The 16,028-nt window shown below is 36.7% G+C and overlaps 1 protein-coding gene across 2 annotated transcripts in view; it reads left to right on the top strand.

The window, feature by feature from the left end:
- Nucleotides 1-1,211: 1,211 nt before the first annotated feature.
- Nucleotides 1,212-16,028, top strand: part of TGDS (TDP-glucose 4,6-dehydratase) — a 32,827-nt gene continuing 18,010 nt past the window's right edge. The window contains exons 1-4 of one of the 2 annotated variants that reach the window (XM_043998332.1): nucleotides 1,212-1,448; nucleotides 5,693-5,759; nucleotides 7,524-7,592; nucleotides 11,201-11,291. In XM_043998332.1, the coding sequence (XP_043854267.1) occupies nucleotides 1,279-1,448; nucleotides 5,693-5,759; nucleotides 7,524-7,592; nucleotides 11,201-11,291 (397 nt within the window). In that variant the 5' untranslated portion in view covers nucleotides 1,212-1,278. Of the gene's footprint in view, nucleotides 1,453-5,692; nucleotides 5,760-7,523; nucleotides 7,593-11,200; nucleotides 11,292-16,028 lie in introns of both variants that reach the window. The other variant, XM_043998334.1, reaches the window with a different exon arrangement.

Here is a 16,028-nt window from a genome sequence, read left to right as displayed (position 1 = left end):
TTCTGTCCGCCAGCCTCAACCTCCTCCTTCCTGTCCTCTTCCCAGAAATGGGAGGTTCTTCAAGTTGATTGGGTGAGAGCGGTCTCCTGTTGATATCTCGAAGTCCATACCTTCTAAGCACACTTGATGTTGCAGTCCATAGTCTCTGAGAGGACACTGACCTCAGGGTTGGCTAAAATCTGTTGTTGTTGTTTTAGTGAGGCAATTGGAGTTAAGTGACTTGCCCAGTGTCATACAACTAGTAAGTGTTAAGTGTCTGAGCCCGGATTTGAACTCAGGTACTCCTGACTCCAGGACCAGTGCTCTATATCCACTGCGCCACCTAGCTGCCCCAGGGTTGGCTAAACTCTAATCACCTTTAAGTGGGTACTTAGTAGTTCCTCATTCACACCCAATTCAAACACTACCAAGTCAATCAAGTCAGACCCCTGGGCGTCTATTATAATAATAATAATAATAAGTGGATAATTCCACTATCTTAACACTAGAGTAAAGGATAGTGTTGCAGGAGGCTGCAGGGTTTAGGGGAAAAGATAATGAGTTTTGTTTTAGACATGCTGGATTTAATTTGTCTGCCCTACATCCAACTTGAGATGTCTGAAAGGCATTTGGAGATGTGAGACTGACGGTCATCACATGGGGCAGGATAGGCAGATTTGAGAATAATCACCATCAGAGATCCACAGGAGTTGAGGAGACCACCAAGTGAAGTTGGAAGAGGGAGAAAAGAGCCCAGGACAGAACCTGGAGGGATACTTAGGTAAGGGCATGAACTGGATAAGATTCAAAGAATAAAAAAAGATGGCTGCATATTTAATTGTGTACTATTAAATCGTTAAAAAAAAAGATGTAACATGATGGTAACAAAAACGGCCCTGCGGCCTGTCTCCTTTGCAACGCTTCCTTCTTTTGTCTTGTTCCTTTTTACAATGTTTCCCTGACATTTTATTTTCTTTTTCATTAGTATCAGCATTCTCCTTCTCACCAAAACCAGATCTTGCAATGGAATCTATTTGCTCAAGTCAAGCAAATAATCTGTAGAACCGAGGACTGAACTTCGGCCAGTTTCTTCAACCCTTCCCCCCATAGCCACCAATGAGGTTAAGGGACTAAACCGGGCCTCCACGGCCCGGGCGGTGTATTGGGCATGCGCGGGGATGTGCGCATGCTCAGTAGCTTTTGTGAGCCGCTGGCTTAGACGGGCCCGTGGAGGGGCGGGGTAGGACTCTCTCCCTGCCAAAGAGCTTAGGCGTTTCGTGTTGCCGTCAAGTAAGCTTGATGAGGGAGGGGGCGAGGGTGAGTCGCAAAAGGTCGCAGTGTGTAGTGGCTACCGTCAGGCTCCAGGGCAGAGCTGAGTCGGAGATGTCTGCCGCCTCTCGGGGAGAAGACCCCGGTCCACCGAGTGGCTTCGCCAAACGAGTCCTGGTCACGGGCGGTGCTGGTTTCATGTAGGTAACGGTGATCTCTCTCCTCCCGGGGATAGGGCGGTGATGGCCCTTCTGATGGGCGGCCCGGACGAGGATGGGCGTGGTCTTTGCCTTCTGCTTGTCGGGGCTGGGAGACTGAGGCCTGGCTGGGTCCTGGAAGGGAAGTGGTGTTGAGTGAGAGGTTAGAGACGCAGAGAGCTTTTCTTCCATCTCTGTTTTAACCGCTTCTTAGTCCTCTAAAACTTCTATCTTGGTTGGGAATATCATAAGCATCCCCTCAAGGATGATCGCGTCAAGCCTAATTCAATTAAACGAACATTTACTGCCTACTCTGCGTAGAATGTGTCTTGAAAGAGATGCAAAGTGTAAATAAGTCAAAATTCTGCCTTAATTGATTTTACAGTTTAAAAATGGAGATAGGACTAGTAACAGTAACTAATTCAGTGGATAAAGCACTGGCCCTGGATTCAGGAGGACCTGAGTTCAAATCCGACCTTAGACACTTAGACATTTACTAGCTGTGTGACCCTGGGCAAGTCACTTAACTGCCTCACAAACAAAACAAAACAAAACAAAAAAACCAAACCCTGACGGTATCGGCAGTGCTTAACACCCATGAACATCCCACTTCTGCAGAGGAGTAGGGTTCAATATTTTCTCATATTCCTTCTTTGGAGCCATGCTTGGTTTTTTGTAATTGCTAATTTGTCTTTAAACAGTTTTCCAGGTTTGATCTAGTTCTGGCCCAGCTTGGGAATAATAGTGACAATTGTTATTTATGCAGTGCAGTAAAATTTGCAAAGCATATCATACATATCTTTTTTTAAAAAATAAATATTCTCATTTTGCAGATGAAGAAATTGAGATTCATAGGGATTGTGACTTGCCCATAGCTAGTATAAGTACCCAGTAGATTTGAACTCATCTTCCTTTCTCAAGATTCAGCATTTTATTTACATCACTAGGCTATTTTTTATCTGAAAGGGAGAAAGAGAATTGGACTAAATAGAAGTAAAGCCTACTTTTATTCCTGACTCCATTACTGACCGACTGTGTGAACATATTCAAATAATTTAACCTGTCTGGGTACAGATTTCTGTGTAGTATGAGGGAGATTAGATAAGACGAGTACAAAGGTTCCTTCTTATTTTAGAATTCTTTTATTTTCAATCATTAAATCAGAGCTCCTAAGCCACTGAATCAGTTTTGGGCATAAGATGCTTAGGCTGATTTGGTAGGCATAGTAATTTACCTAATGCTCTAGCACTCATCCATGGAACTCTGTAAATGACAGCGATTCCTATTATTTGAGTCAGTGATATTTGATATAATTTGGTATAGCTCAAAGTCTTCATAATAGCCCTGTGAATTAGCCACTGCAAGTATTACCTTCCTCAGTGAGGGAGTAAATGAGAAAGTAAATGTTTAACTTTTTACAATTATACAGAGAAATTGGTAATCAGTTCTACATACTACTATAATAATAATCAGGCTGTAATGTGTGAGTTGTAATGGGTAAGAAAGCCTACTTTCATGTAAGATGTTTTATCATCTTTTGTTACTGTTTATTTGTTTTCTTACTTTGAGAATCAGGATACAAGTATCCTTTTGCTTCTCCCTTTCTGCCATTTCTCAAGAAGGTGGCTTATTTTATTTATAGACTATTACTATATAAAATGGTCCAGTAATAGTACTTTACATTATGTTTATCACTTGATTAATTTAAAAGCACTTTCATATAAGAGTCATGACTATAAAGTAATGCCTGATTTCCGTAAGCCACACATGAAAAAGTTTCATTACTTCATGACACTTGTGTATTATCTCTTCTGATCCTCTTACTAGCCCTGTGAAATAGGACAGATTTAATGGGAAGTTTAATCTGGCAGTAATATGTAAAATGGTATGGAGGTAGAATAGAATGTGTTAGAAGGCTTTTGCAATAGCCTCTAACGAGACAATGGGAATGGAAAGGAGAGACATTGTGATGAATTTGAATCTCAGGTCTTCATATTCTCTACGTGTGAGTGGTCAAGGAGATGATGATAGTGAAGGTAACTTGTAGAAAGTTGTTGCATTTGATAGAAATAAAGAAGTCAGGAAGACCTCATCCTGGGACAAGAAAATCGGTTTGCATTGTAACAATATTTGAGGTGGAACATTAGGCAGAAATGTTTCTTATTAAGTTAGAAATGCTGATTTGGAGCTTTGGAGAAAACTTGGGGAGAGAGAGGTTTGAGAGCAATAAACTAAGGTCAATAAATACCTAAATCTAACTTGAGAAAAGGGCCAGTCACTGAACCTGTGTTTTGGATGCAGGAGAAAGACCAGGAGAATACAGACTTCCATAGGCTAATAGAAAAGAGGTTTCAGGAAAGGATTAGCAAGTGGTGGCAATTGCTGCCGAAAGGTTAAAGAGATAAGAGTTTAGGAAAAGCCATAGGATTTGGTTACTAAATCATTGGTGACCTTTGAAAGAACAACAGTTTTGGGGAAAGTTCCAATGAAATGTTTGCAAGCGGAGATGAGGAGCCCGTGGAAAGGAACAGAATAAAGATGCAAAAAGAGGAAAATGGATGAAATGAAGCCCCAAAGATGACAAGTGATGTTAGATGATGAGAACTAAATTTTTAGAACAAACACCAGTGGAAGTGGAATTCCAGTTTGCAAAGATTAATCTTTATGTTTAATTTAATCCTTAAACATTCACAATCTCATATCTCAAAAACATTTTTATAGAACAAATTAGGCATATCTAGGAAGTTTTTAGTGGTTACTGGTGGCTTTTTTATTTTTTAATACCTCAGTCAATGAACAAATGTTTATTTAATACTTATTATGGCCTAGCACTATTGTGGGGATACTAATACAGAAGTGAGAGAATGCTTACTGTTGAGGAGCTCACATTTTATTGGAAGAAATAGCATGTCTTCAGATAAGTAAATACAGGCTTTGTGCAAGAAAAATACAAAGTGATGAGGGTTACTAACAACTGGTAGACTAAGGAAAGACTTTGTGAAGGAAGGCTTTTGCAAGAACATTCTTTATATGTTCTTGTTGCCACAGAGATCAAGAAGTTTAGCATGCTCTTAAATATTGTGTGACTAATCCTGGCTTCTAACTTATTTTGGTGTTAAAACATCAGAGGTGGTAGAGGATGGGGAAAATCTCATTGAAGGTGGGACACTTAAGTTGAGCTTTTAAGGATTAAGTGGAAATTTAGCAGGCTAAGTTGTTAGGACATCATGTCTTAGTGGAGTTAAACTTTTTACCATAAAGAAGCTTTTTGGGAAAAAAGTGCTGTTTCTGTAATGAAGTGTTGACTTGAGCCTAGCTTATTAGTGTGAAATATAAACTTTGGAAGGTAGAAGCAAATTTTAATTTTTAGAGGTAACCAATAGTTTGTAACCAAGGCATAGATTATTAGGTAAAGAGACTTAGCTTATTTTGTTTGCATTTCTAATTGCACTTTGACTCCTAGAACCATAGGATTTGTCCTTTTCCAACTGCCTCATTTTGCCATTGGGGAAACGGAGTAAGTAGTTTACCCATGGCCACATACCTAGGTGTCCTAATACTTGATTTTGCTTTCCTCCTGTTAAATCAAGTTGTTCTTCCTGTATCTACAAATGTATTCATCAGGATAACTGTTGGTTTTTTTTTTCCCTTTGTAGCTCAATATTATAACAGGTATCAACACTAAAACAAACAATGGCATCATGACACAGATACATGCAGAACTTGCAGTATATGTTCTTTGTGACTTGAAATTAAGACTGCTTTTTTAAGGCAGTCTGTTCAGTGAGTTCCCTTAGAATTTTTGGAGTCAAACAGGGGTTCTCTTCCTTGTTTTTAGGAGCTGAAAAGAATTGAGTGCTGATTTGCAATGTAATATATCATGTGCTAGATTAGAAGTCAAAGACCTGTGTGATGAAGCAGTTCTCTTGGCTGACAGTAGTAGCACAACCTCCCTCACAGACTTGTTAAAATGATCACATGAGATTATACTTGTGAAAGTGCTATAAGTACTACACAAATGTAAGATATTGTCATGGGGCAGCTTAGCAGAAAAAAGCATAGATACTTAGAGGACTTTTACTGCCTTTAGGACGCAAGTCAGAAGATATAAACTACATATTTTTTTCCCAAGGTGCTAGCGTAGATAAAGGACAAATAAAGCCAACGTACTAGAACTTTGGGGGAATATCAACATTTTCTTTCAAAAAGAAGTTGCCGCCTTTGATTTATTTATCTTTTTCTTGTAGTGCATCACATGTGATAGTCTCTCTAGTAGAAGATTATCCAGACTATATGATCATAAATCTTGACAAGGTAAGCTTTATAAAAAATTTACTTCAACAGTTTAGCAAGTAATGTAGACATATAGTATAATTTTAAAAATATATTATCGTGAAGAAATTTGTGCTTACTCATTTTAGTAAATAGGTAACTGAGTATTCAGTGTAAAATGATATAAAGTCCTATAATCACATTTAATTATAACATGCACTAGGAGGGGAATAACAGATGGACAGCCTAAGTACTTAGGAAATATAAGAAAACCTCTAAGAGGGCTTTTATCATATTGGGATAGTCCTCTGGGATAGAGGGAGAATGTATATAAGAAACAGCTAGGGGTTGTAATTTGCGTCCAGGGAGGCAATACCTATGTCACTTGGACCTCAGATCCATTAAGTGTGAATTATAACACTCTTTTTTTCCTTAATAGTATTTTTCCCCAATTATTTGTAAAGATAATATTTAACATTCATTTTTGTAAGATTTTGAGTTCCCAATTTTTTTCTTTCCTCCCTCCCCAAGACAATCTGATAGAGGTCATATATATATAATCACATTAGTCATGTTGTGAAAGAAGAATCAGATCAAAAGGGAAAAAACACAAGAAAGAAAACAAGAACAAATAAAATTAAAATAGTATACCTCAATCTGCATTCAAACTCTGTAGTTCTTTTATCTGGATGTGGAGAGAATTCTCCATCTTTTAGAATTGTCTTGAATCATTGTATTGCTGAGAATAGCTAAATCATTCACAGTTGATTGTTTCATAGTGTTGTTGTTACTGTGTACATGGTTCTGCTCACTTCACTCAGCATCAGTTCATGTAGGTCTTTCCAGGTTTTTCTGAAATCATCCTGCTCATCATTTCTTAAAGCTCAGTAGTATTCTGTTACATTCATTTATCACAACTTGTTCCACCATTCCCCAATTGATAGTCATCCCCTCAATTTCCAATTTTTTTGCCACCACAAAAAGAGCTGCTATAAATATTTTAGTACACGTGGGTCCTTTTCCTTTTTTTATGATGTTTTTAAGATACAGACCTAGTAGTGTTATTGCTGGGACAGAGGATATGCACAGTTTTATAGCCCTTGGGGCATAGTTCCAAATTGCTCTCTGGAGTAGTTGGACCACAATTCCAGTTTACAACTCCACCAACAATGCATTAGTGTTCCAATTTTTGCACATATTCTCCAAAATTTATTATTTTCCTTTTTTGTCCCTATCTTAACAGTGCTGCTGCTGAAGTGACAACTGCCTCAAATCAGCTTGACTTGTTCAGCAAGCACTAGCCCCACAAAGTGATACAATACAAGGTCAATTTTTCCTTTTATGTTCCAAGAAAAGGACTCTAATTGGAAGTAGCATGGTTATGGTGGTCATATAAAACCAAAATAATAACAAAACACCTTAGATCACAAGGAAGATTTTTATTAAGACTTGAATGAGCTGCCAACTGCAGATGTAAGAGGATGCTGGTCACTAAGAGATGTGGGCAGTCATAGAGACCTTATTAATTATCTGGCTCAACATCTTTATTTTACAAATTAAAGAAACCGAGGCACAGAAAGGTTCAGTGACTTGTCCAAGACCATGCACATAGTAAGTAGCTTGGTTTGAATCCAGTGCTAAATCCAGTGCTCTTCCCAGTATATCCTGCTGCCACCTTAAACATTTTAACTAATTACAACTGACCCTTCCACAGTTATTGAAATTAATTGATGCAGTGAAAATCTACAGTTATTGAAATTAATTGATACAGTGATATAGTGACTTTGTTGCCTTTCTCCTTTTAAGCTGGACTACTGTGCAAGCCTGAAGAACCTTGAAACCATTTCTAACAAACAAAACTACAAGTTCATACAGGTATAGCATCTTTCTTATTACTGTTCTACTGTGCCTATGTATTTTGTTTAGAATCAGATTAATCATAAGAGGAAAGGTGTAAACTGGCAATGAGGGAAAAAAATTATCTTCATTTGTAGGATAATTACTTAACTTCCAGAGGTAAGCAAAGAAACTGATCAAGATGATTTAATAGCTTTAGCAAAATATCAAGATACTTAAAAAAATCAGTATTTCTACACACTACTAATGAAATCCAAATAAAAGTTTTGAAGAAATTTCATTTAAAATACCCGTAAAATGCATGAAACATTTGGTTATTAACTTCCGAAGACACACTTGGGACTTGTATAATATAAATACAAAATTCTTTATAGAAATGCTGGAAGACTTAAAATATTCATTTCTCATGGTTGGACTACACGAATAAATACAAATTATAGTACTACCTAAATTAGAGATTTAGTAGTATAGCAGTTATTCTAATAAAGTGTTGCTTTATAAAGTAGATAAAATAATTTTAAAATAATCATTTGGAGAAACAAAAGATCTAGGTTCTCACAAATGAAGGTGGTATAGGACTGTCACATTGCAAAACTCTATTATAAAACATCTATCCTCAGAATTATTTGGTGTTGATTTTGAAGAACTGAGAAGTAGATCAGTGAAACAATAGACAAGGAAGACCCCAAAACATCAAACATAATAGCCCTGTGATATAAATACAAACTACATGGGAAAGGGCTCCTGCTGTATAAAAACTTTTAGGAAAATTGGAAAATAGTTTGTGGGCCCCCCCCCCCCCAAAGTGCTTAAGTTAGCATCTTACCCCATATAACACAGTAAGTTTCCAGTGGATAGTCAACTCAAATATCACTCAACATTTCTTAAGTACTGTGCTAGGTACTAAGGATACAAAACCAGTAATGAAACAGTTCTTCACATAAGGCTCTTACATTCTTTTGGAGGAGATATATTCCCTTTCAGACTCAATTATGATCTTTTCATAGGAGTTTTTTTTATCATTTTTTCTTAAGTGATATAAATAGCATTATTGCTCTCATTTTGGGGTCCATAAAATCACTCTATTAAGACCAGTATGCATAAATTAGCCTATTTGCAAATATTTTGTTTCATTTGCAGATTGGCAGATAGGGCCAGCCCAAGTGCAAAGAAAAATTTGTTTTAAAACTTAAGGACTAGTTACCAATTTTAAAACATTTTTGGGAATTTGGAAAAATTATAGTATTAAAGTAGTCTAATTTTTAAAAATTAATTTTTACTTTGTTTTTAATTCACTGTTAATTCAAAAATGTATTTTAAAAATACATTAAGCTTTTTTGGTAACTGAGAGTTACCAAGGAATAGTCTGCAATAAAAACACTTTTTAATTAACTGTATTATTTTCATCCATCTGTTATATCTTAGCCCTAACCAATCTATCTACATAGAGTGAACTAAACTGGAAAGTTTCTAAGGTCCTGTGTTTCTATGAAGACAAGCTGGTTCATTTACAAAAAAGGACTGATTTTGGATGAGAGACAAATATGTGAAGGGTTTTTTTTGCCTCTGAGAAGTCAGAATTTGTTTAACAGTAGAAATGTATGTGCCTTTAATTTTTTTCTTGGTTCTCATGGTTACTTTATTATATATTTAGCAGAGTATAACCTCCTTTAAGAGCATATACTCATAGATTCAACACTGGACCAGGCTCCCTTATTTTATAGATAAAACTGAGGTTGCAATTGAATGAAGTGCTTGCCCAGGGTCACACAATTAAAATTTTCTGAGGCAGGATTCAATCCCAGGTCTAAGTCCAGGTCCAGTGCTTAAATACACTATACTTCTCTGCCTTTCAAGACAAGAATTTGCTTTTTACATAACAGACCCTTAGTAAGCATTTTTAATTGTTCACAATATTGGAAAAGAAACTTTCTTCCTTTACATACTTGACTAGTAATGGTAGAAAGATACTTGTAAAGTACATAGAAAATAAGGAATGGGCTGCTACTGCTCAGATAATTTATTATTAATATTAATCCTTGATCAAGTAGAATTTTGTGACCTTTTGGACTATACATTTTTTTTAATAATAAACATTTTTATTTAAAGTTTTGAGTTCCAAATTCTGTCCCTCTTCACCTTCCCCTCCCCTCCCCTCTCCCTGAGAAGGTAAACAATCAAGTATAGGTTATACATGTGCAATTATGTAAAACATTACCATATTAGTCCTTTTGTATAAGAAAACTCAAAAGAAAATAAGAAAGTGAACAATAGCATGCTTCAGTCTGTTGAATCAATAGCAGTTCTTTCTTTGGCGGTGGATAGTCTACTTCATCATTAGTCCTTTGGCATTGTCTTGGATCCTTGTATTGCTGAGAATAGTTAAGTCATTCCCAGTTCTTCATCAAACAATATCAGTATCACTGTGCACAGAGTTCTCCTGGTTTTGCTCATTTCACTATACATTAGTTCATATAAGTCTTTCTAGGTCTTTCTGAAATAAAACTGCTTGTTATTTCTTACAGCACAATAATATTCCATTACAACCATGTACCACAGTTTGTTTAGCCACTCCCCAGTTGATGGGCATTCGTTTGATTTCCAATTCTTAGCCACCACAAAAAGAGCTGCTAGAAATATTTTTGTATAAATAGGTATTTTCCTTTTTTGGGGGAAGGGGATGTCTTTGGGATGTAAGACTAGCAGTGGTATTGCTGCATCAAAGGTTATGCACAATTTGATAGCCCTTTAGGCATAGTTCCAAATTGCTCTCCAGAATGGTTGGATCAGTTTACTAGATTGTTTTTTAAAATGTTAGTTCTCTGATAAGATTAATTTAAAATTCTGATAATCTGGATTTTTTTGCTACCCTAGAACCCATCATTTATTTTAACATTGTTCCTATGGAACTACTTCCTTTAACGTTTACTAGAGAACATTAACAATCTGGGAGAGGCCTCCTGGCCAGCATTTAAAGCTTAATGATTTAATTTACACATAGTTCTAATAACTTTAATTATCTGATTGCTCTGGAGACAGCAGCTTGGAAAGCAGCAAATGAGAAGTAAGGTTGCAAGCGGCAGACCATTGCAGTAGAAGCTACAACTTTAAGGGAACAAAAGAAAAAAAACTATCGAAGCAATAATTCATGCATTCATTATGAACCTTTGTCATTAAGAAAAAGAGAAATAATATTTATTGTGCTGTTTAAACAAGGATTTCTATTTTAAAATGTTACAAGATTTGACACTTAAGGGATATCCATTTAGCTTGAACAGTCATTAATGTGGAATATTTAATTCCCCAGTCTTTACTGTACTTTTTAGTTAGTTGTCTGGTTTGGATGTGACTTTGATGTTTACCAATTGTGTTAATATATGTAAATTCATTTTTCTATAGTTTTTATTTTTTCCATGTAAAAAATAATTATGGGGGGGCAGCTAGGTGGCACAGTGGATAAAGCACTGGCCTTGGATTCAGGAGGGCCTGAGTTCAAATCCAGCCTCAGACACTTGACACGTAGCTGTGTGACCCTGGGCAAGTCACTTAACCCTCATTGCCCTGCAATAAATAAATATCATGGTGATGCTTAGGGAACTCATTTCTCTTTTTATTTTCTTATTTAGGGTGACATTTGTGAACCTCACTTCATAAAACTTCTTTTTGAAACTGAGAAGGTAGATATAGTACTACATTTTGCAGCTCAAACACATGTAGGTGAGCATTGTTGTATGTAATGATTGACACAGTAAGCTTTCTCAAAACAAATGGTCTGTTCACTATTTTTTTCCTATTTATTTTATCCTTTTTACTCTATTTCTGGTAATCCCAGAGACCTCGATCAAAGTTAGTATGGCAAGATTTCAAGGTCTTTGAGCGTTTTCACTGTAAATTAATATATGGTTTGATTACTAAGAGTAGTATAATCGTTTAGTGTTCTAGCCAAGGGTATGTCTCTAAACTTTCTTTTATGAATGCTTTGTGAGTGGTTTATGAATAGAAAAAAATAACTGCTTAGATTATGCACTGTTGTTTTTTAATATGCTTGTTTGCTTTTTAAGTTGTGTTGAAAACCAGCTGTTCTTAAATGGACACTACTATATTATTTGCCATTTATATCCTGACAGCTTCCCAAAAAAGAGTTTGACATTCATCACTAAGTACTTATTCAGGGCCTATTATGTGATAAACACTCTGCTTCAGCACTGGAGATAGAAGGACAAAGAATTGAAACAATCCCTGCTTGTAAGGAGCTTACAGTAAAATGAGGGAGACAACAAATACATATAAAAACACATATAGTATGTCTATAAAAAGAATAAATACAAATATTTATATTGGAGATAAAGTGGTTTGGGAATGAGGACACTACTGGTTGTAAGAATCTGGAAAGGCTATACGCAGATAATGGTGCTTTCCCTGAGTCCTAAAGACTCCTATAACATAGAGGCAAGAAAGGAGTGCATTTGCAGGTATGTGAGATGACCAGTGCAGAAGTTACCAAAAGGGTGAACGTAAGGGGAAAACAGAAAAAGAAGATAAGACTTTCACATGGAAAAAAAATTTAGCAGATTTTCAGATAATCTTTATTTTCAATCCCTGTTAAAAGTAATTTCTAATACTAGTATTGTGTGAGAGAAAAAATTTCCTCAGTGTTTTCTCTAGAACATAGTAATGAAAGGCTAGAATTGTGATTTTTTAAAAAATCTCTTTAACAGTTTATATGTATCTTTGAAGTTGATATACTTGTGCTTATATCTTTTATATTCTTCATTCAAGCAATAAACATTCCTTCCTAAAACCATACTAGGTACTGTGTGAGGCATAGAAGTAGGAAAAGGGTCTCTTTCCATTCTAGTATGGTCTTTTAGATCATCAAATTTTAGAAGGCAGGGACTTTGTAGACAAAGGCCTCTAGGCCCTTATTACATATCTTTAGATGATGAACAGGAATGAAAACTTTGCAGTAATATAACACTTTGTTCTGTTTTAAATTTTGAGATTAGATTATTGGTGGTAAGTCTTCCTAGAAAAACTTTAGGAAAATATTACAATTCATACAGTTTTCATATAATTATTTTTGCTAGTATCTTTAAAGAACTTGAACATAATGTTTAAAGAAATAATGGGTTGAATATAATAAAATATTGTTGCCCCCTCTATAAAGTTTAAAACCAAAATCCACTTGGAATGAAACTTGGCTGTAACTTAGTTACAGGCGAATATAAAGACACCAAACAACACTGTTCCTTGCTGTGTATGCTCTCCTTAGGGACTTTGTCCTGTTCAGCCCTTCACCCTACCTTGCATCACCCTACTTTTTCACCCTCTTTCTAAGACTGCCTCAGCTGCTCCTACCCCTGTATCTGAGGGGCCCAGGCCAAATAACCCTCCATTCCCTGTGTAGTATAGTTGGGCATGTGGTTGATACTAAATGCTTAGGGCTACCTTAGCCTCTTAACTTAACCATGCCCTGGAGCCGAGACCCAAAAACTCCTAACCCTATCTCAACCCTACTAGCTAGCTCTCCTCAACCTTTATTGTCTTCTCACCCCCCCCCCACTTCCATGTTTGTACCCCCCATTCTCTTTCCCCACTAAAGTCCCAGCAGTTAATAGAGTGTACTCTATTATATGTGGACTCAGGAAGACCCAACTTCAAATCCAGCCTCAGCCACTAAGTAGCTGTGTGACCCTGGGCATGGCACTTAAACTCTGTCTTCCTTAGTTTCTTCATCTTTAAAATAGAGATAATAGAAATACCTATTCCTCCCTCAGTGTTATTGTGAGGATCGAATGAGGTAATATTTGTAAAACAATTTGCAAACTTTAAGTGCATATAAATGCTAGCTGCTATTGTTATCATTAAAGTCATGTTTTGCTGGAATCAGTAATTAATAATTTAGCATCTAGGCCTCCCAAAAGCTACCTCAAATGCTAGGCATAAAACTATAGCTCATGAGCCTCCACTGATGTATTTACTTTTATTGTACCAGAGGACAGTTTATAGTAGAACAAAAGACTTTTAATCAAATTAGCAAGATAAGTTACCAGATAAATTCCTCCATAGAGACAAGTCTCCCATAGGATACCATATTACCAGTGGGGGAGAGAACACACGTGGAGGGACACATACAAAAGGGGATACTTAGTGGTTGGAAAAGTTCTTACCTCTGATGCATCAATGGTCTTTAGTGATGTTATCAGATGAACTGCTGTCTGCTGTTCTGTATCTCTGCCTGAGTGCTCTCCTCTGTGTCTGTCTCCATTGTGTTGTCTGCTACCATTTAACAACTGCTGCTCTCTGGTGCCATTAACTGCTCTTCTAGTGTAGTGCCACTTCTTGGAAGTGCTTAGCTAATAGCCCTAGGGCAATCCTTAGCTCCTTTGTGATGTTGACCCATCCACCTAAACTCTGCTTGCTAGCTGGTAAAAACCCTTAGACATTTTAAAAAATCTGTTAAAAACACTTGGTCCCTTCAACTGTCCTTTGAATCTTTCTGTCCACCTCTTAGCTGAGTTAAGGGAAGAAAATTAATTTTAATTCCTATCATTTCCTGATCCCTTCAGATCATTTCTAGGGGTTCCTCATATCAGAACTGCAGAGGAACCAATTGAAGCTGTGGGAATCATGGTCCTTGTTTTTCATACAAAATCTCTGGGGCCGGGAATACCAAAAGGATGAGAGGTGTTTGTTTTAATTTTCTTCCAGGAACACAACTGTTGCCTTTATACAGTTGTTAAGGGTTAAAATTCTAGCTAGTCTGTCTAAAATATCTAATGAGTGGTCGCCAATAAATTATAAGCTTTAGCAAGAGTTAGACTTTTAAGCATTTATTAAGGAGAATAAGAATTTGGTAAAGAGAGAGAAAAAGGCCTAGATTTCTATCTATTAAAGGGAGAGCACATTTCTAGCTCCCTTCTCCACCAGAGTCCAGAGGAAAAGAGCGTGAGAACGAGCGCCAGTCTCTTCCTTCCTCCTCCCACTAGTCCGCGTCACTTCCTGAAGCCTGGTCTTGCCCTCAAAGACCTTTGCTTCATGGGCAGAACTCTTCTACAGTAAGTATCCAGCAGGTGGCGTTATTCCAATCGTTACAGTCCCCCCTGTTGTTCCTCAAGAAACAAAATGTTTCCTTGACGGAACAGTAAAAACAATATGATAACTATTGCTAACTAATAATATGTGAACAACAATATAGAAAAGGAAGAGAGGAAAGTTTTGTCCAGAGGGGCGATTTTTTTTTTGTCCTCATGAACCGACGCTTTGACATTAGTCTTGCAAAGGGAGGGACTCTGCAGAGGGTACATGTTACAGATGATGTATATTATAACAGAAAGAGAAAAAAACAACAAAAACAACAAATCAAAACTGTTCATTTAAAGTCTCTGAAAGTCTTTTCTCAGATGTCCTCTAGGTGTAGTCGTGGAATGGAAGTCTTTTCAGGGGTTGATGTGTGGATGCTGGTAATTAGCCAGGAAATTTCCTACAAAATTGAGCTTAACACAACTTTAAAATAGCTTTGTCAATAATCAAATCAAACAATGAAAGTTCTCAAAAACATGTCTAAGGGAATACAGAATCTTAGTTGTTACACATGAAACATATAATAAAACAAAAATTGAAACATTCTTTAAAATTATAATATTACTATAGTCCCCCCCCCTTATGGAGGGTAATTGAGAAGACAATTGCTGCAATATTAATTATTAAAAATAATTTTTATCTGTTTCATCACTTTTTGCATCATCTGCCTAATTATCCTCATGCCATTATGAGAAATTTTAAAATCTAATATAATTAGTAACAGATGTCAAGGCCAAATTCAACACTGTTATTTATCATGACACCTGAGATAATTATGGGGGTTACCATAAAAGAACAGAGAAATGATGGGATATGAGCATTCCCACACTTGAGCAATATGTACTGCCCATACAGTATGCCAGGCTTAAAATAGGTGGATGGAATATACGTCCATGCCACCGAACATATTGGAGGAAACTGAGTCAGACTTAATCAGATGCATGGGATTGAGATGGTCCATGGCATCAGGCATATAGGAGGGAGCATAGAAGCCAGGTGTAGAAGTGAGATGGGTGGGATCAATACTTCCAGCCATCTGTACGATATTGTGGGGAAAAATAAAATAAAATATTAAACCAAGAGAATCCAACCTCAACATTTGTCAAAAGCCGTTCCCTCGGCCATACCTTGACTTCATGCATGTCTCCCCTCATGTGACAGTTCAGTGTCTGCTCTTGCATGTATTCCTCTTGTGATTGGATGGCATCTTGGCCAACTGGCATCTGATAACTCAGAATAAAGGCAATTAATGTCTTAAATGATAAGTTCCCATAATCCAAGTCTCATATGGATTTAAAAATTGAGGATAATAAATGATTGCAAAAAATGTGAATACATCTTGACTCAGAATATAATATATAATTATGCAAC

The sequence above is a fragment of the Dromiciops gliroides genome, chromosome 3 (genome assembly GCF_019393635.1).
Source record: "Dromiciops gliroides isolate mDroGli1 chromosome 3, mDroGli1.pri, whole genome shotgun sequence".
NCBI classification, from domain to species: Eukaryota; Metazoa; Chordata; class Mammalia; order Microbiotheria; family Microbiotheriidae; genus Dromiciops; species Dromiciops gliroides.
Note: the sequence above shows the minus strand (reverse complement) of the source record. Positions and strands in the feature narration are given on the sequence as shown.